This window comes from Parus major, chromosome 7, assembly GCF_001522545.3.
Source record: "Parus major isolate Abel chromosome 7, Parus_major1.1, whole genome shotgun sequence".
Lineage (NCBI taxonomy): Eukaryota > Metazoa > Chordata > Aves > Passeriformes > Paridae > Parus > Parus major.
This window is the reverse complement of record NC_031776.1, coordinates 22,518,191-22,533,726: the sequence shown is the minus strand read 5'-3', so window position 1 is coordinate 22,533,726 and position 15,536 is coordinate 22,518,191. Positions and strand designations below refer to the sequence as shown.

Sequence of the window (15,536 nt, the reverse complement as noted above, 5' to 3'; positions counted from 1 at the left end):
GGCCCAAAAAAGTCAGGGCCCTCTCCTTGCTGCTGATTTTCCACTCCTGAATCCCCACTGGCAGTATCCCAAGGAGGGAGTGGAGCACCAAAGCCTCCCGTTGGCTTGAAAATGTCTCAGGGCTGTGCAGCAAGGTCCCCTCTGGGCACTTGGTAAGGGAAAGGGTGAGAATTTCTCCCAGAGACTCAGAGCTTCTTCATCCAGACAGTAAAGCCAGGAGCCAGTAGCATTTGTCTCCAGAACACCTCCCATACTGGGGAAAAGGGAAAGAGAGGGAGGGAAACCCTTTCCATGGAGGGAAAAAGAAAAAAGCAGCATATCCAGGGACAGGGTCAGTGCTGGACAGGCTGAGACACTGCTTGAAGACAGGGGAAAAGGCACAGCCCTCCTGTCTGAAGGCAAAGATGGGTGCTGGCTGGTATCAAAAAAAAAGGCAAAAGCCAGGATGGCAGCTTGGAGAACAACAGCAGGGGAATAGAAAGGAAAAGGGAATAAATAAATATAAATGTAAGCACATGGTGCCAAGGAGAAAATAGAAAATACTTTAATTACTCTTTGGTCTGGGTATTGCCCCAGGCTGGGAGAAATGTCTCCAAGAGAGGTCAGGATGGGGCACAATGCAGTTCATGGCAGAGACAGAAAGCCCCAGCTGCTACATCCCACCTTCCCCAGAACCTCTGGTGAGGAGGGGACATAGTGGGGATGGTGGCCACCCCCCCAAGAGCAGTACCAGGGCAGTAAGCAAGGAACAGCCTGTGACAGCTAAGCCATCAGCCAAGCCCTTGTCCTGCAGTTGCTCTGCCCCACACCTGATTGTTCATCCTGTCCTCAACCCCATGTACCTCCTGGGCTCTGATGCCATGAGACAAATCCTGTTATTCAGTGCCACTCTGAAGCCTCCTCCACTATCTCTGAGACACACAATCTTTCATATCTATAGCTCATCTCTCATCATCTATAGTTTGTCACCTGAAAAGTTAAATAAAAACCAAAACAAAGTAAAATCAAAACTAAGGGATAATGGGACAAAACGTCTTAGCCAAACCAGCAACCCTCAAAGCAGCAGGCTCTCAAGACCCCCTTTACAAAGTGTCTGCAGCTCCCAGCAAGGTCAGATTTCATCCCTGAAGGTCGGAGTAGCTCCTGCCTGGCAGACTGTGCCATCGCATCGTGGGCTGGGTTTGCCCTGGGCTCAGCCCCTGACACAGCTCTGCTCTGGCTCTATCTGCTCCAGCTGTATGGAGGCAGCTGCGGGAAGCGCTGAGCCTGGCTTTCAAAGCTCACTGTCCTAGAGGAGAAATGCTCCGTCCTCTCCTTCTCCAGCACCCTGTGGCAACACCCAGTAAAAAAACTGGTCCTGGACAAGTGTGACAACACCGAGGGGGTGAGCTGTCATCCCCAAAATGCCAGCCATCTGCCCCAGACGCAGTAGGGTGCAGCACACAACATCGTGCACCAGCACAAATCCTGTCCATGGCTCTGCACCGGGGCGGACGATAAGGCTGAGGCATCACTGGTCTCCTCTGTCATGCCCCCAGCAGCATCCCACCTGCTGCCTCCGCTCCCCACCCACAGTCCTGGTCCCAGCGCATTTCTGGAGCATCAGCCCGCAGGGAAAACCCCAGAGTCGCGGGACCCTTTGCAGGATGTAGGGTGTGAGCTTAATCTCACAGAGAAGAGTTCAGCCTCCTTATCTCTGGTTTCATCCTGTAACCAGATATGATGGCACGGAGCAACCCCAGCCCCTGAGCCGTGGGTCACCACAAGCACAAATTCACCACCCAGCCCCCTGACCAAAGAAAAGTAAAGTCAGAACTTACCGATAAGGACGGGGATTTAAAGATCCCAGGCAAAGGGAAGGAGCAGGCAGTAAAATCCTTTTCCTTCACCCCTTCCAGCACCAGAGCCTTCCAGGGGCACCTGGTGTGGTGGCAGCTCCAACGGCGTCCACAACCAGCCCCGTGTGTCCTTCCAGGACAGGAGCCGACGGCCTGGAGCTGGCTTGGGTTGGCGTTTGTCCCTTTGGCTTTGCTTTCCCTCTCGCGGAGGGAGCTATTCCCTTCCCAGTGCCGTGTCCCGCGGGGCCGCCAGAGGGGAACCCGGACGGCGGCGGGGGCGCTGGGATACGGGGGACCCCGGACGCGGGGAGCGGAGGGGAGGATGGAGGAGCCGAAGGTGGGAGAGGCCGGAGATGGGATGGAGACGAGGAGGTGCGGCTGTGCTCCCCTCCGCCCCAGACCACACAGGGACCACAGGCAGGAGCGGGAGGGGAAGGGGAGCGGCGCGGGGAGAGCGGCGGGGCCGCCCAAGCTCCAGCCCCAGCCCGAGTTAACCTCAGTGAGGTGCGGGGAGGGTGGGAGCCATGGAGGGAGGACAGCCAGACAGACAGCTTCCAGCTATGAATATTAACTACTTCCTCCACAGGCAGGGCTCCGCCGCGTTAACTGTTTCCTAGGCAGGACAGAGCCGGACAGCTGGACAGCCTGCCCACCTTGCACTGAGCATCGCCCCGCTGCGTAACCCCCTCATTTGAGACACCCAGCCCTGCCCAGCTCCCGTGTGCATGTGTCACACCTGTCCCCAAAGAGCAGAGACACATTCAGGGTGGGAATGTCCTTCCAAACCACACACGATGCTGAAACCCAGACGGGTCTGCAAATTCAAATGTCTTGCTGGAGACTCGAGTTTCTCCATCTGAAATAACTACACAGTTAAAGAGGGGTGGAAACCAGCCATGGACAAGCCACGGACTCTGTCAACCCATTTTCACAATCCCCTTGCCTGCCCTGCCAGCACCATGGGCACAGTATGGACAAGCCAGCCCTGTTTTCCAGATGTACACACTGCCTGCTCTGTGACAGGAGGTATGGCACGATCCCATCCATTCGAGTTGTCTGAGACCACACTGCTCCACCCCAAGCAAAATCCACGCTGGGATGGTGCTGACAACTTGCTGGTCCAGGTGACAGCAAGCCCACCCCACATCCAGACCCCAGCCTGAACCCATGCTCAGGACTCCACTCAATTGATCCACTATACTCAGCAAAACGTGAGGCTCCCTCCACTCTAATCCACACCCCCATGGATGACGGCAGGGGATGAGAGCAGTGTTTCCAGGCGGCCCCCTGACTCACAGCCCTGTTTGATCCCATATAATAGCACATGCCAAACCAGCATCCTTCCAAAACCTCCAAAGTTTGCTTATTTTTTGTCCCAGCTGTGTCAGCTACAGGAGGGCAAACAGAGCTCCCCTCTCATGCCGTGGGACAACCCCGGCTCTAAGCACAGAACTGCTACAAGTTTGGACTTCAAGGATAGTTTAAAGGGGGAAGAGAAGGGGCTGAGTTTCCACCAGCTGGTCTCTCTTTCCCTGCATCCCAGCCCTGCCTGGTTCCCAGTCCCAGTGGAAACAAACCACCCCACCACCCCACATGACAACCCCAAATACCAGGTCAGAGGACAGATCCTGCCCTGGGAATAGCCACACTCCAGCTGAAATGTCTAGCCAAGCCTGTAGATGCTCCTGCATTTCACCCATAGGGAATAACCAGAAGCAAGGGGGACACTCCCTGTGAACTCCCATCCAGCCCACACAGATCCCCACTGCCCTCCAAAATGCCCACCTCAACACACCCTTACCTTGCAGAAGATGGAGCAGAGCAGCAGAGAGAGGCAGAATAAGGAAGGGGAAGTAGATTCCTTCAGCTTTAGTCAGCTGGTGAAGGCCAAGAGGAAAGCCAGTGCCCCCCCCTCCCCACTGAGCCTGGCCTAGGGACAGATCCAGCTGCAGGGGGAGAGCAGCAGCCAGCCAGCGGCTCCAGCAATGGATTTAACAGCTCTGGCCTGGCCCATTGGCTCTCCACCTCTGCACAGCCTGGCCTGCCCTCCTGGGCAGCCTCAGCCCCTCCTGATAAGTAGGACAAGATTTGAGCCCACTAAGAAAGGTGTACCCCATGAGATACCAACCCTCCTGGGGGACAAACAGATGACAGTGACCCTTATCAAGGGGCTTTGCTCTCCATGGAAAAGTGGAGGACAAGTACCCAGCTCCATTTGTGGGACTCCAGGATCCCCTGACCTTTGCTACATGTGGTTCAGGCTGTGATGTGACCTCCCCTCACTAGAAGGGTGGGATGCTCATCCCAGTCCCTGCCCTGTGAGTGGGAATGTGTGGGAAGACAGGGATGAGCTGCAGGGAAGCCCTATGCCAGAACCATGACTCAGGTGGGAATTTAGCAACTCTCTTGCAGATGCTGGATTTGGCCAGGGCCTGGCCACTCTCTTCCCTGCCTGGTAATAAGACACAGCAGGCAAGACCCAGGGTGGGTCCAAGGACCAGTGGTTACAGGGAGCTGCTGGGCTAGGGACACATGCCCGGCCCTTTCACATCTTCTCGCACCACCCCAGGATGGCAGAGCTCGGGGTCCTCCCACAACAGTCACAGATCCAGACCTTGAGGGCAACCCATCCACTCACTCTATGCCAACTCCAGCACCCTGTTCTCCACCAGCACTGGTTTTCTCAGCAAAACCAAAACAGGCCATAAATGATCTCCATACAGAGTTACATCATCTGCAGTACCCCAAAACTCCTCTTCAGTGATCCTCCAACCAGCTGTAAACCCAGCAATGCCACATCCAGCTGCCAGCCTCCTCCTGCCTCTCTGGAGCCAGCTTGGCACCCCAAGGAGAGCTACCACAGTGCTGGCAACCACAGAAACAGCCAGAGGATGAAGTATGTTGTCACCTCCCTTCAGCCTTCAAACACCCCTAGCCACCCAATGGCTATGGGAACTGCAGCAGGAACCTGCCAAGCAGCCACCACTGAGCCCAAAGCCCCTTCAAGGAGGATGGCAGGCAGAGCCATACACCTTCCCCAGGCTGTGCAGACATGGCTGAGGGGCAGAAGAACAGGCTGTGGGGGTATTCCAGCATATGCCACTCTCCATAAAGACCACAGGACAGCCCAAACATCGTGGGCAGCAGAGACCCTGCCTGAGTAAAGCAGGAGGCCAAGTTTGCTGATGAGGCCAGCCGGTCCCATGGAAGTGGCTCACAGAGAGCTTGTTGAATCCAGCTGTGTCCCCTCAGCCAGAGAGCAAGATGTGGGGGTACAGATGCCCCTCTCATGCCCCCTGCTCTGGAAGAGTTTAGTCAACCAATGACCCCACTGCAAATGAGCTTCCCCTTCTCCAAGTCCTCACAGATAAGCACAGCAGAGATGAGGGGAATGCCAGGACAGGCACCATCCCCAGCCACCCACCTGCCCCTCCAGCTTTGGGGTCCCACAGGACCATCCCACCCCGGCAGGCACTCCCCAGCCCTTATGGGTGCTCCATGCTGAGACCAAGCTGCTGGAGAAAAGGCATCCACCTCCACCGAGAGCGGCTGTGTCCAGCAGAGACGCGGCGTGGGGGAACCCACCGTTTGGCAGGCGATCCCGATCCCGCTGGCCCAGGCTGCAGCGACCGTCTGTGGGGAGCCTTCGCCGAGTGGCAGGACGGGCAGTGGCAGGGACAAGGAGCAGCGGCTGATCCCAGCCCGGCGTGGGTCCTGGTGCCAACCTCACCCCCCTCCGCCCCCGGACGCCGCTTGCTCACGCCTGGTGGTGCCAAAAATGTGGCGTGCAATTCCCTGACCAAATAAGGCAAGAACGACCATAAACAGGGACCCCCCCTGCACAGCCAGACACCAGAGTCCCCATCCTGGCTTGGGACAGGCTGGAGAAGAGGAAAAGTGACAATACATAGGGAAAAAGATGGGAGCCCCTCAAGTCCACGCTGACTCCCACCACCACCACCAAAGTGCCCCATGGGACAGCTGGGAAAGACCCTTTATAGATGGGCTTCTTGCAGCTGCTTGTGCTGGCATGGGTCAGAGGGCAGCCTTCTGCCTGCAGCTTTACCCTTCCACAGTCCCGACTCATCTCCAAACTGAGGCAGTGTTTATAAATTCAAGGTGCCCTCATTCCCTATTGCCACCCTTCCCGGCACAGAGGACCGCCCTGTTGGTGCATGGAGGCACCTCCACAGCCCTGACACCTGCTAAGACCCCCAAGGGGGAATGGAGAGGAGCCCTGGGGTACTTCTGCAGCCCAAATATTGACCAAGACCCCCATGAGAGTACAGAGATGAGTCCCGGGGTACCCCTGCAGCCCTGTGAGGGGCTGGGGTGCAGACACTTTGGCCCAGGATCCAGAGGGGAACACATGCAATGAGGCACTCAAGGTCTCTGCAGGCAGGAGGGGACTGCCAGGCAGGCTTGCCAGCTTGGGGCTGGACCCACAGCTCCCCAGCCTGCACACAGCCCACAGCTGAGCCTGCACATCACGAGTTGCCTGTTTACTGCCCCGTGCCAGGCAAGTGCCCGTGCCAGCTCCACACAGCTGCCCCAGGTCCAGTTCCATGTGACCACCATAGCACAGACACTCTCGCTTGCCCCAGGCACCCAGAGCCCCCACCCTCCACCGCGAGCACTGCCATCCACAGCTCCCACTCAAAGCAGCTGGTGACCTTCAGCGACATCAAGGACCGCAGCTGTCCCTGCTCCAGGGACGCCTCTCCAGATCTGGCCAGGAAAGCCCAGGCATCTGCTTGGCCACGGGTGGCCTTGCCTCCAGGACAGGGGCCCACCACCCTTCGACATACAAGTACTGCCTGCTCCTGCCAAGTGGGTAACAGCAGCCAACTTGCTGCAACAAAATGGGTGCTCAAAGGGCTTTTCCCAGCTCTGAGAGATGCAGCAGACCCTCAAAGGCCAGTAAGACATCCTTATCCCCTAGGGACAACTAATGTACATCTACATCCTGCCATGCTTGCAGCATGACAAAGTAGCTGGGACACCTAATGGTCCTGCAGACATGGGGTTTGGATTTCTTAAAGGTCTGGGCCATAAACTAGGACTGTGCTTGTGAGAACAGGACATTGACAGCTAAGTGCTGAAAACGAAACAGCCTAAGCTCCCTGGCACTGTGGCAGAAGGCAAAGTCCATGAGATCTTTCTCTCCCATCCCATGGCCACACTGCTCCCATCAGCAGCCACCTGTCCCCAGCTCTGCTGCCCATCAGTGTCCCCCGTCATGGGGTAGGGGGTATTTCCATGTGGACACTTTGGCCACTGACCACCTTGTGAGCCCTAACCTTTCTCCAGGTGCTTGCTGGGCAGGGATGGCTCAGCCCAGGCCCCCTCTGCACTGTCCTCACGCTGGATGTTGAAGTTCTCATAGGAGTCCCACCGGATGAGTGGGTCGGACGTGTTGTAGTCCACAGAAACACTGGGCCCATTCTCCAGGTGCTCCATGCCTGGAAAAAGGCAGGATGGTCAGGTAGGGTGACAGTGGAACCAGCAAGGGTGGGATGGGGGAACAGGTGGGGAAAAGTGCATGCAAGGAAAAAAGTGCAGGAGCCATAGGGCAAGGCAGGAGATTCCTGTAGGAAAGGCAGCATCAAGGGATGGATAAGCACAGGATGTACATCAAGACTCACAAACAAGGTGTACAAGACTGCTTTTGGGATTGCCTAGAGACCAGCATACAGACTGGCAGTGAGTGTGCATGGGTCTGGACTTTCTGAGCAAGGGAGCCCTTCATTCCCAAACATTCCTTCCATCTCTCCTGGGCCATCAAGGGCTTTGGAGAGCAGCCTCCTGGGGAAGAGAGCAAGAGAGATAAGGCATTCATAGGTGCTCCTAGATCAGCTTTACTGCCTGGAAGCCTCACCCTAGCCTGGTGATAATCGGGGCAGATGGAGATCCCAAGGGAGGGAGCAGGGCATACAGCTGAGGAGAAGGAAAGGAGACAGCATTCACCTCCAAACCCCCATGGCACTGAGCCAGACATACCTTGGATCTTCTCAGGGCCATAGGAGAACACAAACTCCACCTTCCCATACTCAGGGAAGCGATCATCTGGCAAGGAAAGAGCAGAATAAAGGGACTATTTCCACCCATAGCTCCAGTAATAGCCAGTCACCCCAAACATGCCTACAGACCAGACTAAGGCTGGAAGCTGCTAGGGGACATCCCTGCATGGGACAATGCATCTTAGTCCCCAAAACAACCCCCAGGCAGCCACTCCACACGAGCAATGGTTTTGGCAATGAAACGGATGATGGTGCCACCACTTCCCAAGCAGCACCACACCCTGCAGATGGAGCAGGGGTGCCCTGTTTTGGCGCGGGTGGATCTGGGATGGGTGCCCATATGTCCCCATGATGACACCAGAGTTACAGGGGCAGGAGGATGAGGGAGTTTGGAGCAGGGAAGTGCCAGGGCAGTTACCTCTGAAGGCCTCATCCAGGTCCTCCTTGCCAAAGACGACGTCAAGATCATGCACAGCACATGTGTGGAACTGCACACGGAAAATCACATCACGGGTAGGGCTGCGAAACTTCTTGTGGTAGCACTTCAGCTGCAGAGAGGAATGGGGATGGGCCATCATGTAAAGCCCCCAGACCTGGTCAAGGGGGAATCTTGGGGGCCCGAGTCAAGGCAACCACACAACCCCTGTCTGCTTCCTACGCTGGGAGCTGAGCTGATGATCCTTACCAAGATATCGCCCTTGAGCAGCAAGCCAGGCTCAATGGTGATGCAGATGCCCGTCTGGCTGTCTCCTTGCACATTGCTGCAGAGAGGAACAGGGGGAGGATGTGAGCTGTGGTGCAGAGACCCCTGCCCAGAAAACTCCTAGCACCACCTCAACCAGCCCTTCCACCCAAATCCATGCAGACAAGGTGCAAAGCACAGAGCTTGCCCTCCCTGTGACAGAAGGGGGTCCCATCCACCACCTCAAGGGACACCTATTCCCAGTGGAAGGAGGATGGGAAAGGGAAACTGAGGCACAACTCAGGACGGGTACAAAAACTGCTAGATGGGAAGATTTGCCCAGGTTCCAAGTGCTGAAGCTGGGCTATCAACCATCCACCCGGCTCCCACAGCTCAACTGGGGCTTCGCACACAGAAGGAGAAATCTCTGGGAAGACTTTTCTCCCTGCCTCAGTTTCCCTGCAGGAAGTCCTCCCCTCCCAGTACACTGCCGACAGGCTGCCGACGGCCGGTGGCGTCAGCAGCCACAGACAAGGGAAGAAAGGAGTTGGATTTCACAGGCAAGATAAACCTGGAGTTTATTACAGGCATCCCATAAACAGTCTATTAAAAGCTGAAAGGCAAGGCCAGGATGGCAGTAAATCTCAGCTAACGGGGACCCATGGCTGTTTGGAAGTGAGATCCTGCTCCTGGGGGTTCAGATGGGAATATCCCAGAGGTGAGGTGCTCTGGTCCCTCCAGGGAGACCAGGAGCCAGGGGTCCCACCCAGACTGGAATGTGGCACTGGCAGAGTGTCTGGGAGGCTGGAGAAATCAACTCCTGCTTTCCTTTTGCCAGTGCCTGCTCCCAGAATCAGCATCAGAAAAAAATTGCAGGGAGATTAAAATAGGGGGAAAATTTTTTTTTTGAGAAATAAAGGATATTAGATCAGCTGGTCAGAGCATGGTGCTAATTACACCAAGATTGTGGGTTCAATCCATGTATGGGCCACTTACTTAAGAGCTGGACTCAATAATCCTTGTGGGTCCCTTCCAACTAAGAATACTCTGACTCTGTGAGCACTAATCCAGGCAGGAAGAACAGTTCTTTTAGGAGGGAGAGAAGAAACGCCTTCATCTCCCAGATGTCCTCATCCCTTTCTCCACTCCCTACGGGGACACCCAGCCCCAGGCTCCGCACAGCCCCAGGCTCCCTCTGCTGATGTGCAGAGCCACTACAGCCCTCTCAGCAGAAGGGTCCAGTACGGCCCAGTATAGCCAGCTACCACCTCCGAAAAAAAGAAAGCCTCTTTTTTTTTCTTTCCTTTTTTTTTTTTTTTTTGTAGCCCCCAAATGGACTAAGCACAGAGCACAAGAACACAGGGGACTTGTCCTTGACCCTCTCCATCCTCCCCCGCTTGCCACCCCCTCCATGCTGGGCAGCAGGAAAGCCCCATGGCAAGGAGATAGTTACTAGATCCCCGAGGTGTAGACGGGCTGCATGGCCTGGTAGATTTTCAGGAAGGGCCGACAACCTGGAAGACATCAAGGCGGGGAGAAAAGGCACACTGCTGTTAGCCGGCTGGGCGGAGGGGCCAGGAGAGGGATTAGTCACGGGGGAGAAATCCAAACAGGGAGGGAGCCAAAGCAAACAGCCGCTCCCTGCCCCAGCCAGCCTGCACCGATCAAGGGCAACATCTGCAAGGGGCAGAAAGGATGCTGTGGATGAGCCGAGAAGGCACAAAGCCCTCATATTCTAGGTCCTGTAGGACCTAGGGCAAGTGCTGGGCTGGATATAGGGGTGGGATGATGATCTGCATCCCAAACCCCAGTGTGGTGCCATCCTTGGAAAAGCTGTCAGAAAACACTGTCACCCCACAGCTAAGGTAAGTGCCCAGCATCGGGAGGGAATCCTCTGAGGGCATCTCTGCCAGAAAAGATAGCACCCTGCTAATATGAGTGCACAGTCTCTGAGAGAGAAAAGGAAATTCAAATTGCGAAGGAAATGGTGGAAAATACCCCCCAAGGAGGACAAAGCTGTCCAGGCAGTGTGGGGTGGTGGTGTGGGAAGAAGCAGGCTGGGGAAGCAGCTGGGGCCACCTACCGCCTTTTGACTCAAAGTTGGGGATGCCGTGCATGATGACATGGTGGAGGAAGAGGGGCTTGTTGTTCATCTTGATGCTGCCAGAGAGGAGCCCACTGAAGTAATGGATGTACCTGGAGGGCAGACAGGCAGCTCAGGGGTAGAACCCACAGATGAACATTCACCATGGACCCCTGCATCCAACCACCCTATGGGGAAAAACCCAGCCTGCAAAGGCGTGCCAGGACCCACCTCTTCTGGGATGGCTGTCCCACCGGCACCACCTTGTCCTCATAGAAGCGCTTCATGGCAAACCTGTCCAGAGCCTGGTCAGCACTGTGGGGATCAAAGGGCAAACGAGGTTGAAGGGAAGTATTGGCACCAGCACCCCAGCACCACCGGGATGAAGGTCACCAGTGGGCCCCAGGGCCACCACAGGATCTCATGTCTCTCTCACCTGGCAGAGATGTTGCTGTAGTGCATGTAGGCAGCCACTACCACCCCCAGCCGGCCACGGTTCCCCTGCAGGCACACAGCACAAGGGGTGTCACGGGGGCAGCAGGGCCTGGGAGCACCCAGGCACAGACATCCCAACAGAGGCACACACTGATCCCTATAAGCATGCCCCAACCCTTATTAGACACACACCAATCTACACATATGTGCTGACACCTGCCCACACCCCAAACCACAACTCTCTCCACCGCATTCTCTACATCTCTCAGCCTCTGAGGCTGCTCAGCCCAGTCCCTGCAGCCCCACAGACCCCAGTGCCCCCATCTCTGTGCCCCAGTGACTGGTCCTGCCCACCTTGTTGTGCAGCACCACCACGTTGTGTGCCGCTGCATTGAGCCACGTGTCCATGGCTTTGCAGATGCTGCAGATCTTCTCCAGCGCAGGGGTGTGCATGTCAGGCCATCCAAAATCCAGCACCTGAACAGGGGAACAAACAGCCTGGGGTCACAGGCACTCCCATGCGGAGTTCCCAGCCTGCCAGTGGGCAAAGCCCAGGGCACAGGCATTCCTGTGTTGCTCTGACATGCAACCTCCCAGCCCTGCACACCACTGCCCAGATCCCTGGCCAAGGGAGGCCACCGTGGTCCCAGATCTCAGGCCCCTCACCCCAGGTTACTTGGCTCAGTTTCTGAGGGCTCCCCCATTATCAGAGGGATGAGGACATGCTTTAGGGAGGTCTCCAGGAGATTCCAAACAGCCAGTTTTGGACTGGCTTTTTTCCCAGGAGAATGGAGGGCTGGGAGGGCAATGGGAGTCAAGATGAAATACCACAAACACAGTGTGAAGTTTTTCCCAGCTGGATGGAACAGAAAAGGTGGCTGTTTCTCCCCTAGACATCTTGTAACAGGGAGCTGGTCCTGCAGACAGGCCTGCCCTGAGGTCCCTGAGACCCCTGCTGCTTCTCACAGCTGTGACCCACCTTGGGGTGAAGTTTGTTGACATCACGTCTCCGCTCAGAGAGGTTGAAAAGCTTTAGGGAAGATGAAAAACAGAGTGAGAGGACATCTTCCTCCCTTGCTGCCACCTCACCGCTTCCTCACCCCAAAGCCTTCCCAAATCCTGCTACGAGAGGCTTCCCCAGACACATTACCCTCAGTGACACCTTGCCACAGGGCAATACAATGACCAAAAACTCCCAGGGGGTCTGAAAGGGACTGGAAATCTTCAATGAAGAAAAAAAACTATCCAGCATAGTGCAAAAACCCTCCCTGAACAGAGCCCAGACGGAGACAAGGATGCAGTATCCATGGCCTGCAAGCACCCATCCCCAGCAGCTGAGAACCCAGCCCCTCCACCAGCCTGACAGGGACCTGGCTGTGCCCCTCACCACATAGTTGTTCCCGTGCTTGGACTTGAGCATGTGGGCCACTTCACGGAGGTTGCTGGAGTAACTCTGCTCCTCGGCCACGCTGGGGTAGGAGACAGCGATGATCCTCTCCGTGATGTACACCAGGTCCAGCTCACAGCTGCTCTCCATGGCTGCAGTCAGGCTCATGCTCCTGGGCAAGGAAGGGGACCACTGTCAAGACATGGCACTGGGTGGGGACCTGGGGACCCTTCCCTACCCTGCAAGACAGGCTGGGACACATGGGGACATGGCTGCCTGTGGCCTTTCCCCTGCTCCAGTCCTCTTGGAGTGCCTTGGGTTGGGGATGGAGATGTGCTCTTCACTGGGAGCATCTCCAAGGTATAGCACCTCTGGAGAAGCAGGTGTTGGTGGGAGGGGGCTTCAGACAGAGCAGAGATGGTCATACCAAAGGGAAACCGAGGCAAGTACCTGGATGTTTTGCAGCGTGACTGCCCACTCCTGGGGGATTTTGTGGCATCCTAAAGAACCAGAGAGGAAAAGCAAGTTACTGCCATGACCCAGCCACAGCCAGCACAGGAGTCTTTCTAGACCTGGATGTGACAGTGCTGCCAAAGCATCTCACCTCCACCACACTGCACTGAGCATCCTAACACCCCCAAAATATCGCTGTCTCCAAGTCCCACCAAGCACCCCAGTGGCACATGCAGCTTGACACATCTCCCATGCAAAACCCAACTCTCACAACCCCAGTGCCACTGGGACCAGCTGCCATGGGCACTGTGGGGCCAGTGCCTTGCCTAAGGGTCCCAGAAGACCTTTTGGGAGGATGCTGACACAGTCTCAGGCATGTCACAAGTCCCTCTTGTCTCCATCAGGCTGTGGGCACACCTGGTGGGACAGAGCTGTTTTGGTCCTGCCCGGAGCAGGGCCAGGTTCGCTGCCCAAGCGGCATCGAGGAGCCAGCCAGGCACAAGTTTGCTTTGGCCCCAGCTCCACCGAGCCAAACGCCTGGAGGAAATGTTTGAGCTCTTGGAGCAGGAAACTTCTATTTATGCATGTTCTCCGGCCTCGAAAATTTCATCTGCAGCCGGCTTGCTCTGTGACTTTGTGACCTCAGCCGAAAAACAAAGCAGGGTTTCCAAAAAAAACCGCTGAGGAAAAACACACTCGCACCTCATTAGTTTTAGTATCTCCAGCTAATAAGCAGAAGTCATTTAAAGACTCATCTCACACAGGCAACATGCCTGGAAGGATAAGAAATAAGAGATGCATCCTGCAGCTGATTCCTGGGATGCCCCACTGGTCCCCAGAGCTGCAAGACTGCTGCTGCTCTCCTCAGGGCTGCAGCATCCCACAGTCAGCACACCCAAGGGAACGGGAGGAGGCAGGAGAGCAGTTTTCCTGATATCCTTCACCTGCCACCTTCTGCCCACCCAGCACAGTCCCATAGCTGCTCCCATGGACAGCCAGTGTCACCCTCCACCAGCCTTGCATGCCCCTTCTCAAGGTCAGGTTGCCCTGCAGAGCAGAGCCAGGCTCAGCAACTGTAGGGCTCGGGGACAATGCCACCCCTCCCAGCCAAAGCCATTCCAGAAGGCAGCAGCTTTGCCTCAGTGGTGCTTGAACAGTAGTGACAACTCCCCCTCCAGTTTTCCCTCGGGGTGTCCCAAATTGCCTGCTCACTCTAGAAACCCCCCAGTATTGCTGAGGACAAATAAGGAGCTAAAATGCAACAAAAAGAGCGGTAAAACCTTTCCTGGGAGAGCCAGGGTGCATGGAACAAGCCTGAACCTGAATATGGGCTCATCTGTGCACCACCCACCAGTGATCAGGATGGGATCCCCACAATGGTAGTGCCCCAAATGCTCATAATGGAGATCTCTGGGGTCCCACATCCACTGGCCAGGGGGCCCCATCAATCCACGCCACCCCATCCAGCTGCAGCAGCTTCCCAAAACCACAGCCGTTCCCAACAGAGAGCTGACATAGGGAAACTAGGAATCACCCCCAGCTCCCACATGGGTAAACTGAGGCACAGGAGGGCAAGCAAGGCAGGGACACCAGAGCCCCTCCCCATACCTGGATAGCAGTGAGCCCCTTGCTAATCCACTTCCACGCCATGGTGGGTCCACTCCCGGCACCCTCCAGACCCGGGGGAGCGGGTGCCCACAGCCAGGGCCCTCCAGTGTCTCCCCAGCCCCGGCAGGAGCCCTCGAGCTCTGCCCCGCTCCCCGGGCTCTGCCCTGCTCCCCCCTTCCCGACCGCAGCCGCGCTGTGTCTCTGCCGCCAGCCCCTGCACGAGGAAGAGTCAGCCTGCAATCAGCTGATAGGAGCAAGCACTCCTGTTATTAAACACTCCTGCCCGCCACTGGGCTGGGAGACCTTGCAAACGTCCCCTGTGGAGACAGACTCCAGCCAAGCCAGTAAAACCCAGTCCAGCCCAGCACAGGACAGGCTGGTCCCAGTCATGTTGGGTTGAAGATCCCTCTGCCAACCCCATCAAGAATATGCCTTCCAGTTGCAAGCTAGCTTGGCATGTCCCCAGGCTCCTGGTAGCACCCAAAACCTGCAGGTCCCTTCTGCTTGGAAAGGGTGAAGAAAGGCACAAGAAAGGCTTCAGAAATACCAAGAGACTTCTCTGAAAGACAGCAAAGCCAACAAAGGAGGCCTCTGACTTGATTTTTCTGAGGATGCTCTTTCTCAGGGCTGGAAACACGTCCTGGACAACCAAAGGGATTAGGCAAAGTCAGATCTCAGGTGAGGAAGGCTTTCATCCTCTTCCTCATGGGAACCATCATGCCTCCATCCCTTGGGTCCCAGCCCCAACACACAGGGAGGCCAGCAAGCTGGCTGCAGGCAGGGGGGAAGCTGTCCACATTGACTTTGGCAGTGCATTTGTCTACACTGTTTTAGCAATTTCATGTCCACAGATTAAATAACAGATCCCCAGCTCCAAGACAGGAAAGCCAGCTTTGCAGCAAAAGCCTCAGCCTCCAGTATGCTGGGCTCTACCACTGCCTCTGCCACCAACCCTGGGCATCTCACTTGGCCTTTAGCACAGCCATCATCACCTTGGCTGGCAGAGAGAGAGGACTTCAGGGTCCCAGGT

The 15,536-nt window shown here is 56.2% G+C and overlaps 1 protein-coding gene across 9 annotated transcripts in view; it reads right to left on the bottom strand.

Moving 5' to 3' along the window:
• TNS1 (tensin 1) overlaps nt 1-15,536 on the bottom strand; it is a 62,381-nt gene that overhangs the window by 28,355 nt on the left and 18,490 nt on the right. For 8 of the 9 annotated variants that reach the window (XM_015634736.3, XM_033515872.1, XM_033515875.1 and 5 more), the window contains 12 exons: nt 12,896-12,945; nt 12,446-12,617; nt 12,038-12,088; nt 11,413-11,535; nt 11,060-11,124; nt 10,855-10,938; nt 10,624-10,736; nt 9,994-10,054; nt 8,544-8,619; nt 8,277-8,406; nt 7,839-7,904; nt 7,139-7,300 (listed from right to left, as the gene is read on the bottom strand). In XM_015634736.3, coding sequence (XP_015490222.1) covers nt 7,139-7,300; nt 7,839-7,904; nt 8,277-8,406; nt 8,544-8,619; nt 9,994-10,054; nt 10,624-10,736; nt 10,855-10,938; nt 11,060-11,124; nt 11,413-11,535; nt 12,038-12,088; nt 12,446-12,617; nt 12,896-12,945 — 1,153 coding nt within the window. Of the gene's footprint in view, nt 1-7,138; nt 7,301-7,838; nt 7,905-8,276; nt 8,407-8,543; nt 8,620-9,993; nt 10,055-10,623; nt 10,737-10,854; nt 10,939-11,059; nt 11,125-11,412; nt 11,536-12,037; nt 12,089-12,445; nt 12,618-12,895; nt 12,946-14,506; nt 14,710-15,536 lie in introns of those variants that run through there. The other variant, XM_033515877.1, reaches the window with a different exon arrangement.